The 21,004-nt window shown below is 39.7% G+C and overlaps 2 protein-coding genes across 8 annotated transcripts; both read left to right on the forward strand.

Moving 5' to 3' along the window:
• Positions 1-24: 24 nt before the first annotated feature.
• LOC105690563 (CD9 antigen-like) lies at positions 25-13,415 on the forward strand. 2 transcript variants are annotated; one of them, XM_012408429.3, is made up of 4 exons: positions 25-381; positions 10,887-11,198; positions 11,286-11,549; positions 11,641-13,415. In XM_012408429.3, the coding sequence occupies exons 1-4, from the start codon at positions 316-318 to the stop codon at positions 11,791-11,793; spliced, it is 795 nt and encodes a 264-aa protein (XP_012263852.2). In that variant the 5' UTR covers positions 25-315; the 3' UTR covers positions 11,794-13,415. The 2 variants fall into 2 exon arrangements, with proteins under 2 accessions (XP_012263852.2, XP_048504772.1); XM_048648815.1 differs by lacking the exon at positions 25-381 and adding an exon at positions 1,385-1,426.
• Positions 13,416-14,870: 1,455 nt separating this feature from the next.
• On the forward strand, positions 14,871-20,472 carry LOC105690607 (phospholipase A2 inhibitor beta). 6 transcript variants are annotated; one of them, XM_048648810.1, is made up of 6 exons: positions 14,871-15,082; positions 15,179-15,419; positions 18,304-18,580; positions 18,661-18,977; positions 19,054-19,424; positions 19,515-20,472. In XM_048648810.1, exons 2-6 carry the CDS (start codon positions 15,415-15,417, stop codon positions 19,757-19,759), a joined length of 1,215 nt encoding a protein of 404 aa, XP_048504767.1. In that variant the 5' UTR covers positions 14,871-15,082; positions 15,179-15,414; the 3' UTR covers positions 19,760-20,472. The 6 variants fall into 6 exon arrangements, with proteins under 6 accessions (XP_048504767.1, XP_012263972.1, XP_012263974.1 ...); XM_012408549.3 differs by having other exon boundaries at positions 15,189-15,419; XM_012408551.3 differs by having other exon boundaries at positions 14,872-15,082; positions 15,189-15,324.
• The last annotated feature ends 532 nt before the right edge of the window (positions 20,473-21,004 follow it).

Genomic DNA, 21,004 nt, shown 5'->3' on the forward strand with positions numbered 1-21,004 from the left:
GCGCGCAGCTTGCAGAGCTTTCCATAATATTCTGTGACCGTTCGCCAGAACTCAGTTGCTGGGAATCTCCCGTTCGGTACGGTCAATTTTAACGCCACCGAAAACACGGAGCACGCCGATTAGCCCGTTTCCAAAATAGCCATTACATCCCGAGACCTTTGTCATAAAGCGTTGTTCGAAGGTGATCGTCTTCTCAGAGTGTTATCGAATTACTGTGTCGTGCAATTGTTCTCAGTTTTAACATAATTAGAAAAAAAGAAGGGTTGCATTTCAACCGTTGCCAGTGATCAGCGTCAGAAGAAGCACCGAACAGCAATGGGGTTATCCGGTTGTTATGGGATCATCAAGTACCTCCTCGTTTTTGTGAATCTCATATTCTGGGTGAGTCTCGGTTTGCCAAAATCACACGCGAACTCTCCATTCATTCAACCAGATTATACGGAGAGCGTCAGTTTGAAACTGCGAACAATTATTCAATTTTTTTTAAATCAACCGCCCCGCACTTCCCATGATTTTAACTATCATCTATTTTGCCGTGAATGTTGAACTGTCAAATACTTTGTGCAATTTATGAAAAATTTGCTCACAGAGTTTGAAAAAGTTTTATTTTCATTCGAAATATTTTTGAACGTAAATAACAATATACGCGTATTACCAATGACGTGAAGGTATATACGAGTCGTTCTAGAAAAAAAAGCGCCTGTCGTCGTGGATCGAATTATTTAAAAAAAATAACAAAACACCGTCAGGCTCGCAGATTCCCGCGCAACCTACTTAAATCGTACTTTCCATATTCCGTATGCCTGTAGGCGTCGTGATAATTTCATGATAATTCATTAACCGAGCGAAAGTTTTCCCTCGTCGCAAAAAAGTTTTAAAATTTGTTATCATGTATCGGCGACGAGCGTTCCTCTAAATTGCGCTTTATTACTACGTTACACGATGCAACAAATGGCAGTGTGTGACGTAGATTGTATTCTGGCGGTATAAACGCAGCTGTATCGATTGCATCTGGGCGCAACTCCCCCGATCTTTCCCCCTCCTCTCATCCAATCTCCTCTAACCCCCTCCCTCAGATGAGTTTTCACGACACCCTTTCACGTTTTAAAAAGACGAATAGATTTCAACCCCTTCCTACAGATGCCTGCAGTTAACTACGACAACGATAATAATACTGTGATTTATCAATTTATTAACGCAGGGGACATTCGCAGTTTCTACGACGCAATCACATACTCCTTTTGTTCTTTTCTAATCTCGTTTCTTCCCTCGTCGACGAATAACCGAGTGGATTGTGACCGGCGAGAGATGTTTATTAATCCAAAGTTCTCCTCGAGACGGCGATAAAGTGTTTTTTTTACAAAAAAAATTGAAAGATTTTCCTCGGCTATCGCATCCGATGCAGCATCTCCGGCGGCTGTTAATAGTAAATCTTCGTTCCATTCAATTCGTGGGTAATGTATAATGGGAATTATTTCCATTTATCGCGTCTTCACTCCTGATGTACTATGAGCTATGCTTTTCCCAAGCTCACCGACTCGGAAGCTGCGTTCGTTCGCTCACTTCCTGATTCACAACTGTGTATAATGAGTAGTGCTTGATCATAGTGCAATTACGCAACGTGTCACACATGCCCGACGAGGCGTAAATGAGCTCATACTTTCAATCGCGATTCGATGAGTAAAGCGACGAGGTATTGTATGTACGCGGGTACGGCGATTGTAAATTAGTTTTCCCGGTAAACTTGATCACCGCATGATATTTTGCCGGCCGACCCAAAGCGACGCGGCGACGGTACTTCGAAAACGTACACGACGAGATCAAGGAACTCACCAGTTAAAACATCTAATGGAGCATGGAGTGCGTGGGCCTAGAAATAGGGATTGGCTTCGAGCTACGGTTCGACCGGGTTTGCCCCCGATGATTTAACGCTCCCTGGTACTCGGTTCCTTCGATGCACTTGAAACTCACAGTCCTCCCTACCTACCACATACGTATACGCATCGTCTAATTATTTAACTTGCAGCGTGTTACGGTTACCACGAGAGTTAATTCAATGAACGGAACGAAACTTGCGAGGTCCAGCGATTTTCTCTAGTTTTTCTCTCCCTCGTTTTATTCTCCATTTCATTTCACCCGTAGCGTGATACTCGCAGTTAACGCCGGACCTCCGACGAGATTCATTTAACTACGTCTATTTACATGCCTCGTTCTATTTGCTCTGATTGTCATCCTGCGGGATAGAGTTGGGTTTAAATATAGTCACGCAGTCACATGGCTAGAGTACATAGTATACGGAAAAATTTATACACGAATCGTCTTCTTCTTCTTCTTCTTCTTATTCGTCTTCTCATGTCGTCGTCGGCTGAAATGCAATCGCTCAGAGTTCACGGTAGATAACGGTTGCCGTTGGTGCGGCGTCGGAAAAAATATGTTGCCTGCGATTTCGGGGTTCGGACTTTTTTACCTATCCCATTACAATCATCTCTCTCTCTCTCTCTCCCTCTCTCTCCCTCTCTGTAGGTTCTTTACTGACCAGAGTTAATCTTACAAAAATAGTTTCACTCGGATCGAAGAGCGTTTTTTTTTTTTTTGTTTCCTCGGACGCGCGTGTGTGCCGGTTTCCTAGTCATCAACCTATACGCGTACCATTGCGTCTGCATACCTGTGTAGGTATTTAACTATGAGCCACCAGTTCGAATAGTGACGTAACTTCGATTCTCAAGTTGACGCAAATCTATTTGTGGCAATTGTAGTGCGGCCTCTCTTTCAGCCGTTTCTCAGCACTCCTATTACTGCCTCCGCTCCGTTACTGTTATACCGCCGTTTCCTCACCCATCGCTGATCGCAAATAAAAGAGGCAAAAAGTACTTTGGTATTTGGCCCAACTTGTCCGACCTACGTCCTTTTTGTGTAGCTTATTCAATCGGTTGCAACTCGAGAAAAGAAAGAAGAAAAATAACCATAGGCTTTTTGTTTTTTTTTTTTTTTCCAAATTTGCCACATTTCTTCTCTGTTCCATAATCAAATGACGAAGTGATACAAGTAACACGATTTACCGGTATTATTATAATTGTGAAAATCGCCACTTCGGGACTTATATAGATTATACACGTGGGTATATCGTTAGGTTACTATTAACATAAACTACCCATGCGAGCTACCTTATCCGTTTTTGTACAGTATTAACGCGCAGCGCGCGCGTGTTTAATCCATCAAAACCGAACTCTCCTTTGAATTATTTATTGCATTGAATATGAAAGGGGGGCGTTGCCTGCTGCGGAATAGAATCCCTGAGAGAACTTATGTATTATATATTTCAGCACTTCAGATATTTCTAATTTCCCGTCTCTTTTGTCAGAACTTTTCGAATGTATACAACCGCTGGCTAGGGCTTTTCCATTTGGTAAATTGTCACGTCGTCGAGCTGACTGATTTTCCGTGATAAATGAACGTACGAACGATGAATAAAGTAACGCGAATCGACCCTCGTCATCGAGCTTCCATTTCACGAGACAAAAAACTATCCAAGTATTTCCTTCGTACACCCTTATTTTTTTTTCATCCAGCTACGCCATTTTTGTCGCTTTTCACCCATCGTAACTCCACCGATCCCACGGAACGAATCGAACCAATTAAAGCTTGCGCGTGTAACTTTTATAGTTTTTTTTTTTTTTCCCCAAAAATAATGATAAATTTGTAAATGGTAACGGAGCGAAAGTTTTCGGTTTTATAGTTTGCAGACACGACGGGTCTCCGGTTTTTCTCATGATCTTTCTTCTATTTAGTTCATCGCGCACCCTCGTTAAGTACGGTAAAAAGGCCTGTACCACGTGGCCCCTTTTTTCCGAGCGACCCTGGCGAGTCTCCTCATCTTATCTTATGGCAGCTATCATTCACTTCCGGCCATGGCGCAGCGCCGGAGTCGTTTCTACCTTTTTTTTTTTCTTCCATTTCTTTTTTTGTGAACTTCGCATTGAAAGCGACGTAAAATAAAAATACTTGACGCGGTAGTGTTCGGTTTCTTTTTAATCTCCCCCCCCCCCCCCCCCCCCCCCCCCCCCCCCCCATGTTGCATTCAAGTAGACGTGTGTGCGATGATTTGTATTGAATACGTTGCTTTTCCTCTCTCTCTCTACCTTTTCTCAATATGTCTAGACATCGTTAATCGGATGATCATCGAAAAAAAAGCCGCCGAAATGTATATGAACGCGAGTCCCGCGAGACGCACACTTCGTTATCGAGTACTTGCACAATGCTGCGATACGTGAAAGATTATTTTTTTTTGTCTTATTTCATTTTCGTTTCGAACTAAAAAGTTGAAGATGAAAAAACGTGATGCAGTGACTTCGTTACAATAATAAACGTATTATGCACGTATACGTGTAACGCGCGACTCGTGCGAAAGGAATAGGGCAAAACGGGAACTTTCTACACGGTGATGTCGAGGTGAGGTGAGGGCGAAGCGTGCAAAATCGACAGATGTTTCCTTTCTGTGCTTCACCCCAACCGAAGCACATGCGCGCGGCCCAGCCCTTAACTTTTCAACGTGTATTTTTACTGCCAACGTAGTCGTATTCAGGGTATTCAACGCTACAACGCACTCGTTCACACATGGGAGTATAACACGTATAAATGCATACATATATATATATACTTTGGACATTCACGAAATAGGTGAGAAAGTCTCTCCACTCGCACGTGTTTTCGAATAAGCACACATAATAGAATTCGTCACGTGACCCTTTTCCGCTCCGCCATCCGCTGACCATAACGGGATGAATTTCTTTTACCTCCTCCGTACTACGTGCACGCTCACAAATCGAATGTCTGAAATGTGCTTCTCTTTATATTCTTTATCATTTTTTTTTTTTTTTGTTTTTTTTTTTTGAAAATTCTTCTTTTTCGCCACCGCAGCGCGCCTCGATTTTCATACGACGCGATGGACAATCCCGTGTCGTGTATATGTATACATGGTGTGGTTTTTGTACGAAATAAACCTGTTTCGCCTCGTGTATATCTTACATGTGTACATACATGTATACCGCGTCAACCCTTACTGCGGTACTATACTTTTGCCCATGCCGTATAGAACCAACTGTCACTCCGTGTGGTTGGTTTGTGATTAGTTTGAAATTATGCAGCGAAGAAGACTGAAAACCATATGAATATATGAATATACAGCATAATAAGTATACATACATATATATATATATATACAATGAAATTACCGATCTTTGAAAAATACCGCCGCATATGTGCATCTGCAAGTGAAACGCGTGTGTGCGTGCGCGCGCGCGTGATGTAACATCCGCGAAGATAGTATGTTCACGAAAAAGCGTGCGTACAAGAAATGTAAAATAAAACAAACCATATGCTCGGCGCATTTCATAATATTCTTACTCCCCTTGTGCACGTGGATATCATGCAGGCGGGGGTAATGCGGATATTCCTATGACCGTTTTTCCTGTTTTTACGTACCCTCACCGGATTCGGGACGCAGATCTGTAATTGAATAGGTAAAATAGGGGGTTCAGACTTTTCGCGTCAGTATTCAACGTCCATTTTTCGCGTCTCGTTCGTTTCGCGGTTCTGCACGGAGCTCGGAGTAATAACGATTAGATTTAGCTACTTCCGGTCGATCGCGTCTTCCCGTCGCTGCGAAGGGGTCGCCCGCAGGACTCTTCGATGTTCTTCCTCGTTTCGGAGCGCCTATATCGATTCGTGGCTGCTGTGTGGGCGACCGTAGGAAATTGCTATTAGTTTCAATATAATTTCCGTTCGTTGCACTATGGTATACCGTACCTCCCGTACAAACTTCTATTTCCAAAAAATGTGCAAGCACTCTATACGTGTACGAGGACGTAAACCACACGTGAGTCATGTATACGTAAACACGAATATAGGCGTAATAGAGCGGTGCGTAACTTGTACATTTTTTTTTTTTTGTTTGTTTTTTTTGTTCTACACGTGAGTTCAACGCGTGACCGTATACCGTGCCTATAGTGCAGTATGAATGCGAAACAGACGTACGATAAATGTGTAGCATACGAATGACCTAATGTATCGATTTAACGAGACGTGTTTATAATGTACGTCGTTTTTTTTTTAATCCCGTGCGCACCGTACAGTCCTGAACTCCCGATATTTCGTGCGTTGACGGGGTTGTTGTTTCACGTTGCGTTGTAGATTCGTACGTTTTGTGTATTGTTAACGTCATCGTTTTCACGCAGCGACCAAAAATATACTCAACAAGGGGTCGAAAGTGGCCGACTACGAGGTAGAGACGCTCGAGGACGAATGAAGAGCCGCCACTCGATGAAAGTTTAGCCAAACAATACGGTGTCACTCGCGCGTCTCTATTGTGCGGCGTATAAGACTTGGCTGCGATCCATCATTGAAATCGCCTTTGTAGATCACCGTATCACACGTGTAACTCCGTACCTATAGTTTACTCGCCTCGTCTCTTCTTCGATGAATATGCCGAATTTCATCCGCACAGATAATAAGAAACGAGTGAATCGCGTTCGGAGGAAAGTAGATCCGCCACATGTTTCTTTGTTTGTTTACAATTTTCCATTTTCTATTTTCTCCCTCCCTAAGTTCTCCGCATGCGTTACAGCCGAGACAACGCACCGTGAAGCGGAGCTGTCGACTGCCGGGGCGGGGTGGACCGGGAACCGTGAGCCACCGAAGCGGTTTAAGCGTCAATAAATAAGATAAGAAGAAACGCAAGCGGAAAATTGCCTCGAGGCACGATAGATAGTACCTATAGGTATAACTCATTGTGATCAAAGCTTCCTGGAGACCGACCCTCGGGGCATTAGGTATCCAACGACGTAAGTGTACAGTGACCCGAACGTCGTACCTTTCGATATTTTCTTCCACACGAATTTTTCACCGTTCTCTCTTTTATCTCATTTTTTTTTTTTTTTCTTTTATTTCCGTAAAATGTTCTGCAGTTAGTGACCGCGTTCTTTGAAATTAATAGACGAATGTGTATCAGACGTACAGCGGCCGCTCCAATTTCGGCTGCATCGTCGTCATCGCGTCCCTCAGCTGATCCCACTTGAGAGATTGGTTGAAAATAATTAACAGAGCTTTTATTGATTTTGATTGTCAATTATTTCGACGTCGTTCCCCATGTATTTCTATTTTACTTCGTTCCTTTTCCAATCTGTTTCCATCGTCTGCTCAGGGCGCCGGAAGGTCTTTTTCTTTCTTTATTACCTCGCACTTCCTTTCGAAATATTATCGCTCAATTTTTCCCAATAATCACGCACTCCGCGAGTATATACCTGTAACAGTATTTTATGCTCTTTAACTTTTCAACGCTATATAAGGTCGCCACTTTACTCCTTCCTGTTATAGTTATAGGTAACATATACGTACGGTACGTGATCTCGACCTCCTCCACGGGGATTACTTGTAACTCTCTAAAGTTGCCTCCTTATTAGATGTTTCTTTTCGTTCTTTTCTTTTTCATAGTTTTCTTCTTTTATTTTGTCGCAACGACTTTTTCTCCCGACGCGTATCATTTGGGTCGCGGCTGATCGCCGGCTCGGTGGCGGCCATTTTCCACGAGCTGATGCATCTTTCCACTGTACAAAAAAAAATTTGTCTACCAATTTTCTGTCTTCTCGCATATAACTTTCATCCGTTCGAAAAATCCTGTTATTTTTATAGCCTTAGAATTAGGGTGAAAATTGAAGGGAAAAAATTTATATACCTAATTCGTATCTTTGAATATCGGGTGAAAGTTCGTACCGATAACAATTGCGCGGCGTCATCATCGTCGTCGTCGTATGTCGTCCATCAGTTGGGATAAGAAAAGTCGAATAACAAGATAATTTTTTACAGCGCTTCCCATCGCCGGGGAAAGTCGTATTCGTCGAATGCGCTATACTTATACGTACATATGTACCGGGAATTTTTTTCCTCTTCTTTACTTTTTCATCTTATTTTTCTACCCCTGTTTTGTTCCTCCCCCCCATGTATTTACTTTTCGTCGAAAGCTTTTCCAGCTCGTAGATTACCGAGGGAAGTGTGAGGCACATAAAACCTATGTGTGTGACGTCTTTCGATATGTGTACGTAGTACCTAGATGGAAGCTAGGCAACGGCGAGCACTTTTTAGTATCTCACAAGGGTGGATGCAACCGACGAGGCGAACTGTATACACGGATAGTATACAATAACGTATAGCGTATTTCAACCTGGAGCTTCGGGTTTATGGAGATTCACTTTAATTGTAAGATACAACTTTATCTGCACCGCGAACGATGGACGGTGCATAGAGAACGTCTGAGTGCACCCTTCAAGGAGACCCTCGTACCCCCGCGTGGCTGCGTTCATGAAAATCATAGATTTACTTGGGAAAGAAATTTTTTTTCTTTTTTTTGTACACAAAGTTTGGTAGCCCTTCGTTCTGGGTAGCTTTTTGTTTTAGTTTTCGTACTCATTTTTTTTTTTTTTTTTTTATTTCCTCGCGACACTCTGTTTTTCCCTTGTACGTATTCGGTATGTACATAACGCATGCGGGAGGGTAAAAAATGGTCGCGTGTGAAAACTCCTTTGCGGGTTGTTTGCGACGATGGGGAAATGTCTGGACCAAATCGATGATAACCGAAGCTTGGAAAACCCTAGCCTCGGAAACCATGTAATATATAGGTTCAAGGGTTACGGAATCCACGATCCTTTTCGAGATCCTCTTTGTCCAAAAATTTCACGTCGATGCTTCTAGGCCGTTCATCGATTTTATTTACTTTCCCCCCTACACTTGAACGCACGCGATTTTAATAATCTCCTGTAACACTTTATTGGCGCATTGGATTCCATTCGTTTTTCTTGTAAAATATCTTTATTACTACATCTGTAATACATACTTATAATTCTCGCTGTCTCTCGGTATTGTAAAAATCAATATAAGAAAAAAGAAATGTGCAGTTTATTTATTATTCATTTTTTTCTTTGGTTTCTTTTTACCGTTCTTGTGAAAAAAATGTTTGTTAGAGAGAACATTGATAATAATTAATATTTAATTAATTGGCTCGTTATAAAAAATAATTATCCGCGAGAGTTATACGTATGAATATGTTTAACGAAGGGAAATATTGATAAGATGTATATATCACGTGTATATATCACCAGACTATGTGCAAAATTAAGATAACGAACGTCGATCGAACTAATTAATTTCAATTGTTATTCTTTATATGTTTTTAGTAAAATTCATATCGCGTTAATTGAGTTACAATAATTGTCTTGTTAGCGGAAAATTAAACATGTACGTTGAACAATATCTCTGTAGACCAAATAATGTGTTAATTATACTGCAGTATTAGTTGCAATCGTCGTTATGAGCTAATTGTTTATTCATTAATTTCTTCTCCGTTTTGTTTTAACTTCGAAAAACTCCGCGAACGGTTCGCTCTTACCTCTGGAAATTAGAAGAATATAGATGAAGAAGAATTAGTTTCGCATTTTTAGGAAAAGATTGTAACAGAAAAATTATACGTAATGAATCCGGCGTTGAAATGAATTTGATATAATTCTTACATACTTTATAACGACTAGGTATAGTACGCGGTTTTAAACTGTATGATGTTACATGGAATTTGAAACTCAAGACAGTCAACTTTTTCATCTTTTTATACGCAGCTGCTCTTATACCCATATAAAGTCGGAGTCTGTATGTGACTAAGGTAAAACCTTTGGGTTTAAAGTATCGTCTTACGTCATTCACCAGCTTTGTGATGAACGCGTTTTATTGTTTCCTCTCATACATACACCAAACTTCATCTTCTGTTTCGTACAACCCGAAGAATTATCTCCTTGGCTCCTGACCACCATAACTGTAATATTTTATCGGTTGCGGTTGATCTGGAGGTTTTGTCTGCCCGGAAGTGATCTATTTTAGATAAACCATAGGAGGGAATGGACAACGAATGGAGGGAGAACTGTGCCAATTGTTATACATTTAAGAGAAATGAGGAAAATGCAATTTCGGACAAATTTACTTCACTAATAATACCGATAATTCGACAGCTCGATCGTTAACTGGCACCGGGGAATACAGGTGATAATTGGATCTCCTTGATTGCTCAAGGTGTATAAGGACATCTCGTTGCTCACCATTTGCCCAATTTTTATTCACGGCTGCTGAAAGCACGAATCTGTACGAATGCTTCCAGAATTTTAGTGAGATTCATCTTTAAAATTATTACTGGTGACACGGTAATTAACTCTTGGTAAGCTCGAAATGTCAGGACATAGCTGTGTCTGATTTGCAGTTGTGCATTTCATTCGAAAACCTTGTAGAGTCGAGTATGACGTCAGAGCTAGGAAGGTCACGAATAATAAAAGAGCTCTGCTACTTCAGCGGTATTCAAGATCATATTTTCAAAAGGTTGATGTCATTTGAAAAGTAATCGTATTAACTGGTACGAGTCGCAGCCTTCTTTTCAAATATTTTGTAATATCTTGGCTACTTTAGATTCCCTATAAACTTGACCTAGATACATTGTTGTTTTATTAATAAACTGACATGGTGGTGGGTGCAGGCAGGAAAGATAAAAATAGTTTTCGGTGGGCTTGGAGTTTCATCCTCCTCAAAAGTTTCTTTTAGACTGCCTCTTCGTTATCATGTACGAATTTAAAACTGTTAGTCATCTATGAAGATGAAAATCCAGTGACGTAATCCCATATGAACATTTTCACGTTCGTACGGTCATGAGAAATTTTATGCCATGCAAATGAGATCGTTCATTTCTCACCGCTGCTGCAAATCGCTCAGATGCCATGCCCCTCGCTCACCCGGTTAACATGTACAGTCTGTGCAATCTTTTTCTTGGTAGTATCTCAATGCGCCTATCTTCTCATTTTCAGGCTGTAGCATTAGCAGCAGTTATCCTAGCAATATGGATGCTGACTGATCCGACCTTCATTGTGTCATTGGCCCAAGAAGAACACAATTATCATGCCGGATTGTACATTCTGCTGGCTGCAGGAGTGCTGATGTTGATCGTCGCCCTCTTGGGTTGCTGTGGGGCCTTCCGCGAGTCCCAATGTATGCTCGTTGGTTTCTTTAGCTGTCTTCTCGTCGTGATCGTTGCCCAGATCGCAGCAGGAGCTTGGCTATACACCAACAGCGATCGATTGAAACAGCTGGTTAAATCCTCCGCTGCTAACACCATCAAGGTAAGGTCACTTGACACCTACGTGTGGTTTGCTGCCAAGTTGCCAAATATCTTCCAATCATCATAGTCTCAAACATATTTTTTGTAGACGGAATATGGGTTGATCGAGTCTCGTACTGCAGCAATGGATGCTATTCAATCTGAATTGGGGTGCTGCGGAGCAACTGGTCCGGCAAACTGGGCGGGCAGTCAGTACATGCAAAAAGAAAGACCCGGTGTTATCGACATGGCTGTTACCGCAAGTGATAATGTCTATCGTGTACCACCATCTTGCTGCAAAGATAAAGAAAGCGCCAGCTGCAAGCTGGAGTTCAAAGTTGGAGATCAGATAAACCCAGCAATTTATAGCGAGGTGATTTATTTATGATGAATGTTGAAAATTTCTAGGATCATTCCTCGTCAGAAGTTCTGTCGACACTTGTTATATTCGTCTAATTTTTCAGGGTTGTGTGAACAAGCTCGTGGATACACTTGTCAGTCATATGAGCATTGTACTAGGAGTAACTATTGGGGCTGGAATATTGGAATTGCTCGGTCTGATATTTTCGTTGGTTCTGTGCTGCGCTATCGGGTCTTCCGATAGATACAAAGCTTAAAAGCTTCTTCCTTCTTGTGCCAACCTTTTAGACATCTCGAAAAAGTCACATGTCCTACTAGCTGATTCGTAATTTCAGTTTGTGCCAAGATACACGAGACTGACTATATATAATAGTTACTTGTCGTTATTTTGTCCTGGTAAAACAAGCAACAAGTACACGTATTCAGCGAATAAGATTCGAGATTGCCACAGTTCGGAATCGTTACCATTTCACAGCTTTAAAACTTCTATCGTCTAATTTTTCACATGAGAATTTCAATCATTTGGAGGCACTGACGTTATACTGCTCTAGCAGGTTTCTAAATCGGAGGTTCGAAGGCTCCTAAAAACTTGAATGTTCTGTTCCAGAGGATCGTTGAATTTGAGTTTTAAGGAACAGTAATCGAAATACATATATACTCATACCATGACTTTTATTTGGTAAGAATTGCTATCGAGCTCTCTGCACAAATTGGTGAATCACCATTGATCTAGGATCTAGTTTTTCTCTGACTACATCACACCGTAACGAAGAGTCCCTTTGGTACTTAGCACCAGTAATTATAACAAAGGGGCTTGGCATCGAACAAATGTTACAATTGAACAAACATATATGTTGAAAGAAAGTACAATTAAGTTGAAAACTAACAATAAGAAGAAAAAATATAATACTTGATACACTCTAAGTACATTAAGAAGTGACCAGATAACTTAAGAATCATCTTTCTCTCGGTGATAATAGCAGTCTGTTCTCTTCACCGTCTACACGGATACATGTATGTGTAAAGACCTCCTATTCTGTAAACCTTTGAACCAGGAACTAACTAATAATACTTGTCCAAAAATAATCAATTCTCCTGTATCAAAGTAATATAATGTTTACATGTTTAGTGTCTACCGCTTTAAATCAAATATTCCAAATGGTATATTGAAATAAAATTTAAATAAAAATAAGTATAACAAATCAGCATGCCACGAATCATTTTCCGGTAAATATTTTGAGAAAGAATTCTTTTTCAAATCCGTTCGTACGTTTTTACTCGGACACGTTGATGCCATTGGATACGGAGAAAATGATTCGTGAGACATTGAGACGAAATTTGAGGCAGCGCGAATTATAATACTGCGATATCGATTTCTGTCCCCCTCCCTCTGAATTGTGTTCAACAACATTTTGGAAAAATATTTAAACTGCGCAAATCTTTCATAATATTAGATAATGGTGGAAATGTTACTTTTACAAATCTTGACACCAAGTACTGAGCTATCATTACGTTATCGATTTCACTTGTGATTATTTTATTTTATTTATTTAATACAGTCAGATACTGTGACATCCAGATATTTTGGTCTCCGTACCGCGGGTTCTTCGCTAATTGTTTGGAACCTTCTCAATCGGCGAAATATTATTCGGGGTTGAATCTCATCAGTAATAAAGTGTAATTTACGCCACACGTATGCATGAGTACGTAATATTGTAATCGTCACAAAGATATTACAGAGAGTTTGAGAAAAAAAGAGAGCAAAAAAAAAAAAAAAGAAAATTAAAAAATATAACAAATATTGAAGAGTAAATTTAACTATATTAATAGATTAGAGAGCATCTATTTTACTAGAGCCATATTAATCTATTATGTGTAATAATATTAAATTTTATTGATTACATTTATCGAATCATCTTTCAATAAAGTCATTTTATGATTTTGATATTAATGTAACCATTGTGAAATTTTTCTATCATTTCGCTTCGGAAGTATATTCCGTTCTATTACCATTATATATATTATATTTATATTTTTTCTGTTTATGAATATGCGTTACTACCAAAATCATTCGATTTCACGCACGCGCTAATATAAATATATATGTAGACATATATATATATATATATATATATATATATATATATATATATATATAATTTGTAAATGATAAGTATATGGAAAATTATTTGAAAAATAATTTATGAATGTCGTTTTATAACAATGTACTAAGTCACATTTAGTTGATACGGAGCATATTTCTTTTGATTATTATTGCCAAACTTATATACAATGCTAAAGTTAGTCAATTTATTACACACAAATATTGATGTATATTATATAGGTTATTATTATTATAATTAATTTTTTTTTTGTGTCTGCCGACTATATTAATATATCGTTTGAAGAGAAAATTTATCATGTAAAAAGTAGCCTCGTGATAATATTAAAAAAAAACCAAACAGAAAGAAAATTCACCAAAATTATATTTTCGTATTTGGGAATATATATATATACATATATATATATACGCATTTATGTTTATATAATAATATTATATTATTCTATACGAAGAGGCTACTTATTTTATAAATCCGAAATATATCTGTTTATTCAAGTGTACGTTGCACTTATAATAATTAAATTGCCTTCTCATTCATCGTCCTTAAAGGGATAAGTTTACGCGCGAAATACATTTGCACATATATTAATCGAATTTAAAGTTGATATGTCTGGTCAATGTACACCGCAAAGCAGGAAGTAACAAAGCTCAAGAATGAATGGAAGTGAAAATTGAATAAGGCATCAATATCTCTCGCCGTATCGGCCTTTACATGCCTCAAGCGGCGTCGCGCCCTGCATAGTAATCGCAGATTTTGCCTTGAGACATCATCGCTGAAAACTATACAACTATAACTCTCCGAACGATGAAATATTCACTTTTCATCGATATTGACATAAAATCGCAAAGTTTCTTTCAAAAGAGAGTCAATGAAGACCGATGGAATTCCATCGAGTTTGCCCGCCCTCGCAAACGCGGATCTCTCTTCAACTTCCCGTGCAAGGCGCGTCATCTGCGAATGCGGTCGTTTTTTGTTTTGTTTTTGTTTTATTTCGTTCTTTTTCTACCTGAGATCACGAAACGAAGAGGAAAAGAGGAGACGGACGCAGGTGCGGCTGCAGAACGCCGGTACAATGCGTCTCGGTGGTGACCCATCGTGTGCCGTTGGCACAGGTATAATAACGCCTATCCTACCAGGTAGGTAGATATAGGTATGTTGTACACGAGTGTAAGTGAGTCTCAGTAATAATATGAGCGGGTATGCCTCGTGCCTCCGGTTCGGCTCACAATCAGCCTACGCCTGATGCCCAGAATCCACATTGCCCCGCGTCCAACGCGGTGTCGGTCGTCTCTCCGGGCGGGTCAGTCGTTTTACCTGCAGCGTTGTCGATCCGATTTTCTAACCAGTTGCATTTTATGATCGAAAAACAAATAGCGCGTGGTTCAATTGTAACCGATAAGTTAGCTGGCGTTGCAAATATCCCGTAAGAATATACGTACAGTAGTTTGAAGTGTTGGTGGTGTTAATGCGCGCCGAGTTCCACCGTTGCTAGAGCAAATGCAGATATATAATTTTTCAGTATTCTACAGGTGAACGGTGGATGTGACACGTGCCGTGGACTCCGTAAAGTTTCCAGTGGAATGACGAGAAAAATTACGAGCGGATTCGTTCCTCGCAGACACTGATCGGATATTCATTTCCAAGGGATCTACGGAGTTTTCATCGGTACGTCCGGATCGTTTGCAGACATTGCAAATTATTTACGATGGGAGATAAATCTGAACGATAAGAAAGGACCATGAGACTGTCGTGTGCATGACGTAAGTCACGCACGGATCTGAATCGGCAGCGGTGATTTTCTCTGGGGGAAAAAAAGAAAGCGATTCACGGTTGGGAATTTTTAACAAGAAGTTCAACGTTATATATCGTTATTATTTTGGCGGTGAGCTGCGGTTGATTCCACCGTTATAATTCGTTAGCTTTTCAATCTCGGAATGAAAAATTCAATTAAGATTGACCGCTGACTTCGTACGTGTTTTGTCAGTGGAGAAACGTTGCAATCGCGCTTTAATTAAACAATGATAAGAAAATACGTTTGTTAACGTGGAGTGCTCCAGTTTCATGAGTTTCGCGCGTTTCACAATTTTTTTGAATTCCTTGATAATGTCCGCTAGTCAAATCTACCTCGATGGTCAACTTTTTACCGGGACACAAAACTGCACCGCGAAGCTTCCGGTCTTTTGACGAAAGGTATATGTATAAAGTGTACCGTTATCGCTCGGAACACGTTTTATTATAGGCACGCATGTGTATGAGTATATGTATGTCATTTTTTCGACGCGTCGACGCATGATATCGCGATAAAGATGTTCCGACGTACGTACGTAAAGGGCCTCGCGAATATCAGAGAAGAAAATTCTCCGATAGAAAAATGGTCGCGCATCACGGGTTCGAAAAATTCTGTCGCATGCTTTCATTCATCTCACCGCGTGCCCAACGTTGCGCCGTTCACGCGATGATGTCAATGATAACAAACGAGCGTTCTATATGTATAGATGGGCGTGCAACTTTTACTATTCAAAAAGAAAAAAAAAAAACATTCGAGAGCTGCTGAAAATAAAGGAGCCACGATTTGAATTTTTCAAAAAACTTGTACGGGATTGTTTTAACCTGTAATTTCGATAATCTGGCAGACCGTTTTCTCGAACTCGAGCCTCGCTGCATCCTCAATTGTACCACGAATCGTCGGCGTGGGCGAAGACTTTTCGAGGACACGCGTGTAGTACGCATTTCAGTTTACGAAATATGCAGCGAAACGGTACTTTAGCCCTGTTTCATTTTGTTTTTTGTATGTTTGTCACTCGCGTTCACAGACTTCTTCATATTTAATATGTCAGGGATATTTTCACGATTTTCCACCGTCATAACCGCTCGTCTGAATATCCAAGCGCTATTGGGGAGAAATTATGACGAATAGATACAGGAAAGTCCGATCAATTTTCGGCGCATTTATATTTTTCTTTGGTTTGATTTTATTTTCATGCAATGTGACAGCGAATACTGATAACGCTTCAGATAGTAGGCATATAATTCGGAATCAGAATAACGATCGCAATATTCGATCCGTCTTGTCAAATTGATTATTATAATATAGAAATTGAAACTTCATACGACGATACTAAATCACACCAAAAAAATATCCCAAATAAAATAGGAGTATCGAATAACGTCTATAGAGCGTGCTGTAAAAGATGTTCCGTGACTCATTGAACGAGATTTCAGAGCCGTTGTTCGCTTTATATTAATTTTTTCTCTATTTTTTTTGTGTTTGTAAAAACTTTAAAGTTCGCTAGAACCGGTTCCATCGTGTATAATACTACCCACACATTGTACCGATACTCCTAACGCACTTCTTCGCAGACTTAAAAACCTTATGCTAGTAGTTTTTGACGTCTTCCTAGTATGCGCAGGACATAGAAGCTGAAATTTATTTCTCTTCAATTCAACATTTTAATATTAAAAAGAAGCTCCCATTTTTTTTATTTCTTTTCACAAGTGCATCGCGGCCACGTGTAAGTTTTAGCGTCGAGTAAATATAATAAAAACGTAGGAACGCTTAGAGAGATGTAATTGGATACTGTTTCGATAACGCTTGTGTGAATATACATGCATAATGTACAGAGAATCCAACTGAGATTTGACGCAATTTCATGTCTACACTTTGAATTTTTTATAGTCGTGCAGAGGATTGCGTGGGGTTGAATATCTTATCGTTATATAGACTTTGATTTCTACGTGTAATTATTGTGCATATTTGCTTTACATCTTGCATAATCAATGTAGAAATGTTAAACTTATATCAGTCTAATGACGATGGTAGAAAACTGTACAGACAGCGTTGACAGCTAATCGCAAATCGAATTCTGTCCCGTAATTCGGGTGTGCTTCTTTTGATCGAAACTCGAATAATGTAGACTCCGATAATATCGGTGAAATCGTGGGTTGATTTTTGTTATTTTTAATTCTGCTTGAAATCCTACAGCTTCTCTTTGTATGCACAGCGAAGTAACGTGATTATCTTCGCTCCATAAATGTCGTCGCACGTTGACTGCGGGAGTCGCATACTGCATGTAACCATCGGGTAGAATATGTATATCCATATGATATCATCCATAGCGAATATTATTACAGACTGTGAGAAAGTTGCTTTGTCCATAACCCAAGCGTAGAGTATTTTTCGCCTTGATTTAGATCGTACGAATGGAATAACTGACGGTTCGACTCACGAGCACGTCGAAAGACAACCCTCATGTTTTTCAGATTTAATTATAAGAGCAAGATGAGGGTGAGTGGCGAACGATATCAGCAGGATATTATTGTAATACGCGCACAACAGTTTATCGCGCTTAGTAAATCTGCATCGACAATCTCGAACGTGTAGCGAAGGACGTGCCAAGAGTTTTACTCGGGGTGTGAAATTGTTTCGAGCTTGTTTCAGAGCACAAAGCACCCTTAAAAAACGGACCGTAAGTCAATTGTTTGACGAATCGAAAGAATTCTTATTTTCGCTTACGCAAAGAGATCATAATTTGAACGTTCGATCGAGAGCCCTTTGAGCTTTTTTCGTTTCGCCCTGGTGGAGCAAAAGAGGAAAACAATACGTTCGAACAACTTCAGAAGTTATGAATTTTTGGCGTTTTTCAGGTACGGAAAATACATCGGAATGACGCTACTCGTTGGCTTGCTATTTTTCGTCGTGTCGTTGTGCGCAGCGCAATCACCGAACTTCAAATGCGATGATCCAAATTTCCACAGTCTGGAAACGGATTATACGAAACGAACCGCCTGTCATCCTTCGTTTCAGAACAAGTGTTTCTGTCATATGGCCTGCTACGAGGGTCTTTATCAGCACATCGTTAATTGTACCGACGCCGGGTTCACCGACACCAAACCTCTCGAGCACCTACCGAACAATACAAGAGTACGGCAGTCTTATTAGCCACCGATTCGTCGTTCTTTGTAAAATTTTCTTCACCTCTTTATCTTTTAATTGTTCTTCAGGTGCTGATATTCGTCGGAAATGATCTGCCGGAGCTTTCTTGGAACATTTTTGGTACCTTGGACGCCTTGCCTGAGCTGCGTGTGATCGATATGTCGCGCAATAAGATCAGAGAAATTAGAGGAAAAGCATACCACCACGTTAAAAATGTGGAGCAACTTTTCTTAGACTTTAACGAGCTCTCATTGGACCCCGCCAGAAGCCATCCTCGAGTTTTTTCAAATTTCATATCCCTTTTGGAACTACATCTGACCGACGCCTTCGAAGATGGCTCGCCGAGAGACCTCGCCGAAACTCTACATGATATTTTTGTCAACAGGTACGAATAACGAAATTTTCTACAAGATACGGTAGATGGGAAACTTTTTGAACTCTCTCGTTTGATAACATTTCAGCAATTTAACACAGCTGACGAAGCTGCACCTCGAGCAGAACGAAATATCGGAGTTTCACGACGCGAATGTTTTCTGCGACCTACCGAATCTACTGCACCTCTACATTGGAAGTAATTCACTGAACGCTCTACACTTCAATCTCACCTGTATGCGTAAACTTCGTTTCCTTGACCTTGAAAGGAACAAATTTACCCGCGTACTTGAACACGATCTCCGCGTCCTCGACTCCATCGTCAGGGACAATATTCCGATGATGGTTGACTTCACTTCAAATCCTTTCGAATGTGGCTGCAAATTGAACCCGTTCATCCATTGGATGAACAAGACTAAAATAACCGTTCGAAATCCGCATCTCCTCCAATGTACAAAAGGTCTTTGTTTTCAATCATTCGTTGTACCCGTATATCGGTGATCTCTATGAATATAATGTACAACAATTACTTACCTTTGCAAATTTTCAGGTAAGGAAGTTCACAAATTACGAGAAGAGAAGCATTGCGGAAACAAACTCGGCGCTTCTTCCTATCACGGGAGCACCGTCGTTCTTTGGCTATTATCAATTCTCCTAGTCGTCCTGATAGTCGCTCTGATTTACATTCAGAGAGTCGAACTAGGTAAGAAAATTGAGCCCGTTATAGACTCCGTCAGTAAAAGGGTGCGATACAAGTCGATAGCTACCGGAGAAACCCGCGAGATGGACGTCTGACGAGGTAAATCAAGGTGAAAAAAATGCGGTAGCACAGGTACAGGTTGGGGCTGGAAGATAGAAACGCGTTAAAGAACGAAATTTAACATTACTACACCCGACTGCGGTTTCAAAAATTTTATGGATACGCGCGGGCAGTGTAAGTAAATTCATCGGCATTGTGATGTTATTATTCCAAGCGGCTCAATGATTTTCTCCCATCGTTATCGGATCTCATAAATATATGCCGCAAATGATCATTCCTTGTATTATTTTTTGCGATCATCGATACCGCTGTGCACCGCCTCATGTAAGATTTTCTAGTCGGCGTATATGTATAATAGAAGAGGACCAAGGATACACAAACCTATAATTATAATGATTTGATGGGCGTAAAAATTGATAGCCGAATATGCATGAATTATATTTTCATAATATTCGAATGTAAATTAAACGATGAACGTGTCGCATATTATTCATACACAAGACATTGTATGTGTCCCGTTTTTTTTTTTTCTAATTTGCTACTGTTTTATACTAACGAAAAAAATAATATGTGGAGAAAAAGGTTACAAGAGAATATATATAAATATATATTTACATATATTGTAGCGTAGGTATGAATCTATCTATAAAAATATTACTGAAATATATATTTTATTCTAGACTTTTATTTTATGACTGTAATGCAATCATCCGTGACTTCATTAAAACTGAAATGACATTACATTAAAGATTTGCCTATTCTTTCATTTCTAATGCATTCATTTTTTATAACAAAGGAAAAAAAAAGGAAATAGAATAAAAATTATTCTACGAGTCTGTAAAGACCGAGCGGTGGTAGAAAGATAAATAATTATAGGTAATTAAACTTTCAAGTCAATGCACACCCAATTCGTTCTGTTTGCATACTGTACAATGAAGAGGCGCCACGATAGACCCAAATCGCAATTTTCATGATATTGACGTATACATATGTATACAAGATTTGAGGGTTAAGTGAAGAGCATTGTAAATATTTTCGAAAGACCACCACAGATACATCTTTTTTGTCTTTTACTCGTATTTGGTGCAACCATAGAAACATAATGACGAACTTATTCGCAATTTTTTATGCTCACGTCTCTTGAACTAAATTGAAATAATTGGCTAAATGAAATTTACAATTGATATATCATAGAGAGTTCACCTCTGGCAGTGTGTTGTAAATAAACAATGATTAGGAAAAACCGAAAATCAACAATAAAAATACTTCAAACTCAAAAC

This window comes from Athalia rosae, chromosome 1 (genome assembly GCF_917208135.1).
Source record: "Athalia rosae chromosome 1, iyAthRosa1.1, whole genome shotgun sequence".
Taxonomy (NCBI): domain Eukaryota; kingdom Metazoa; phylum Arthropoda; class Insecta; order Hymenoptera; family Athaliidae; genus Athalia; species Athalia rosae.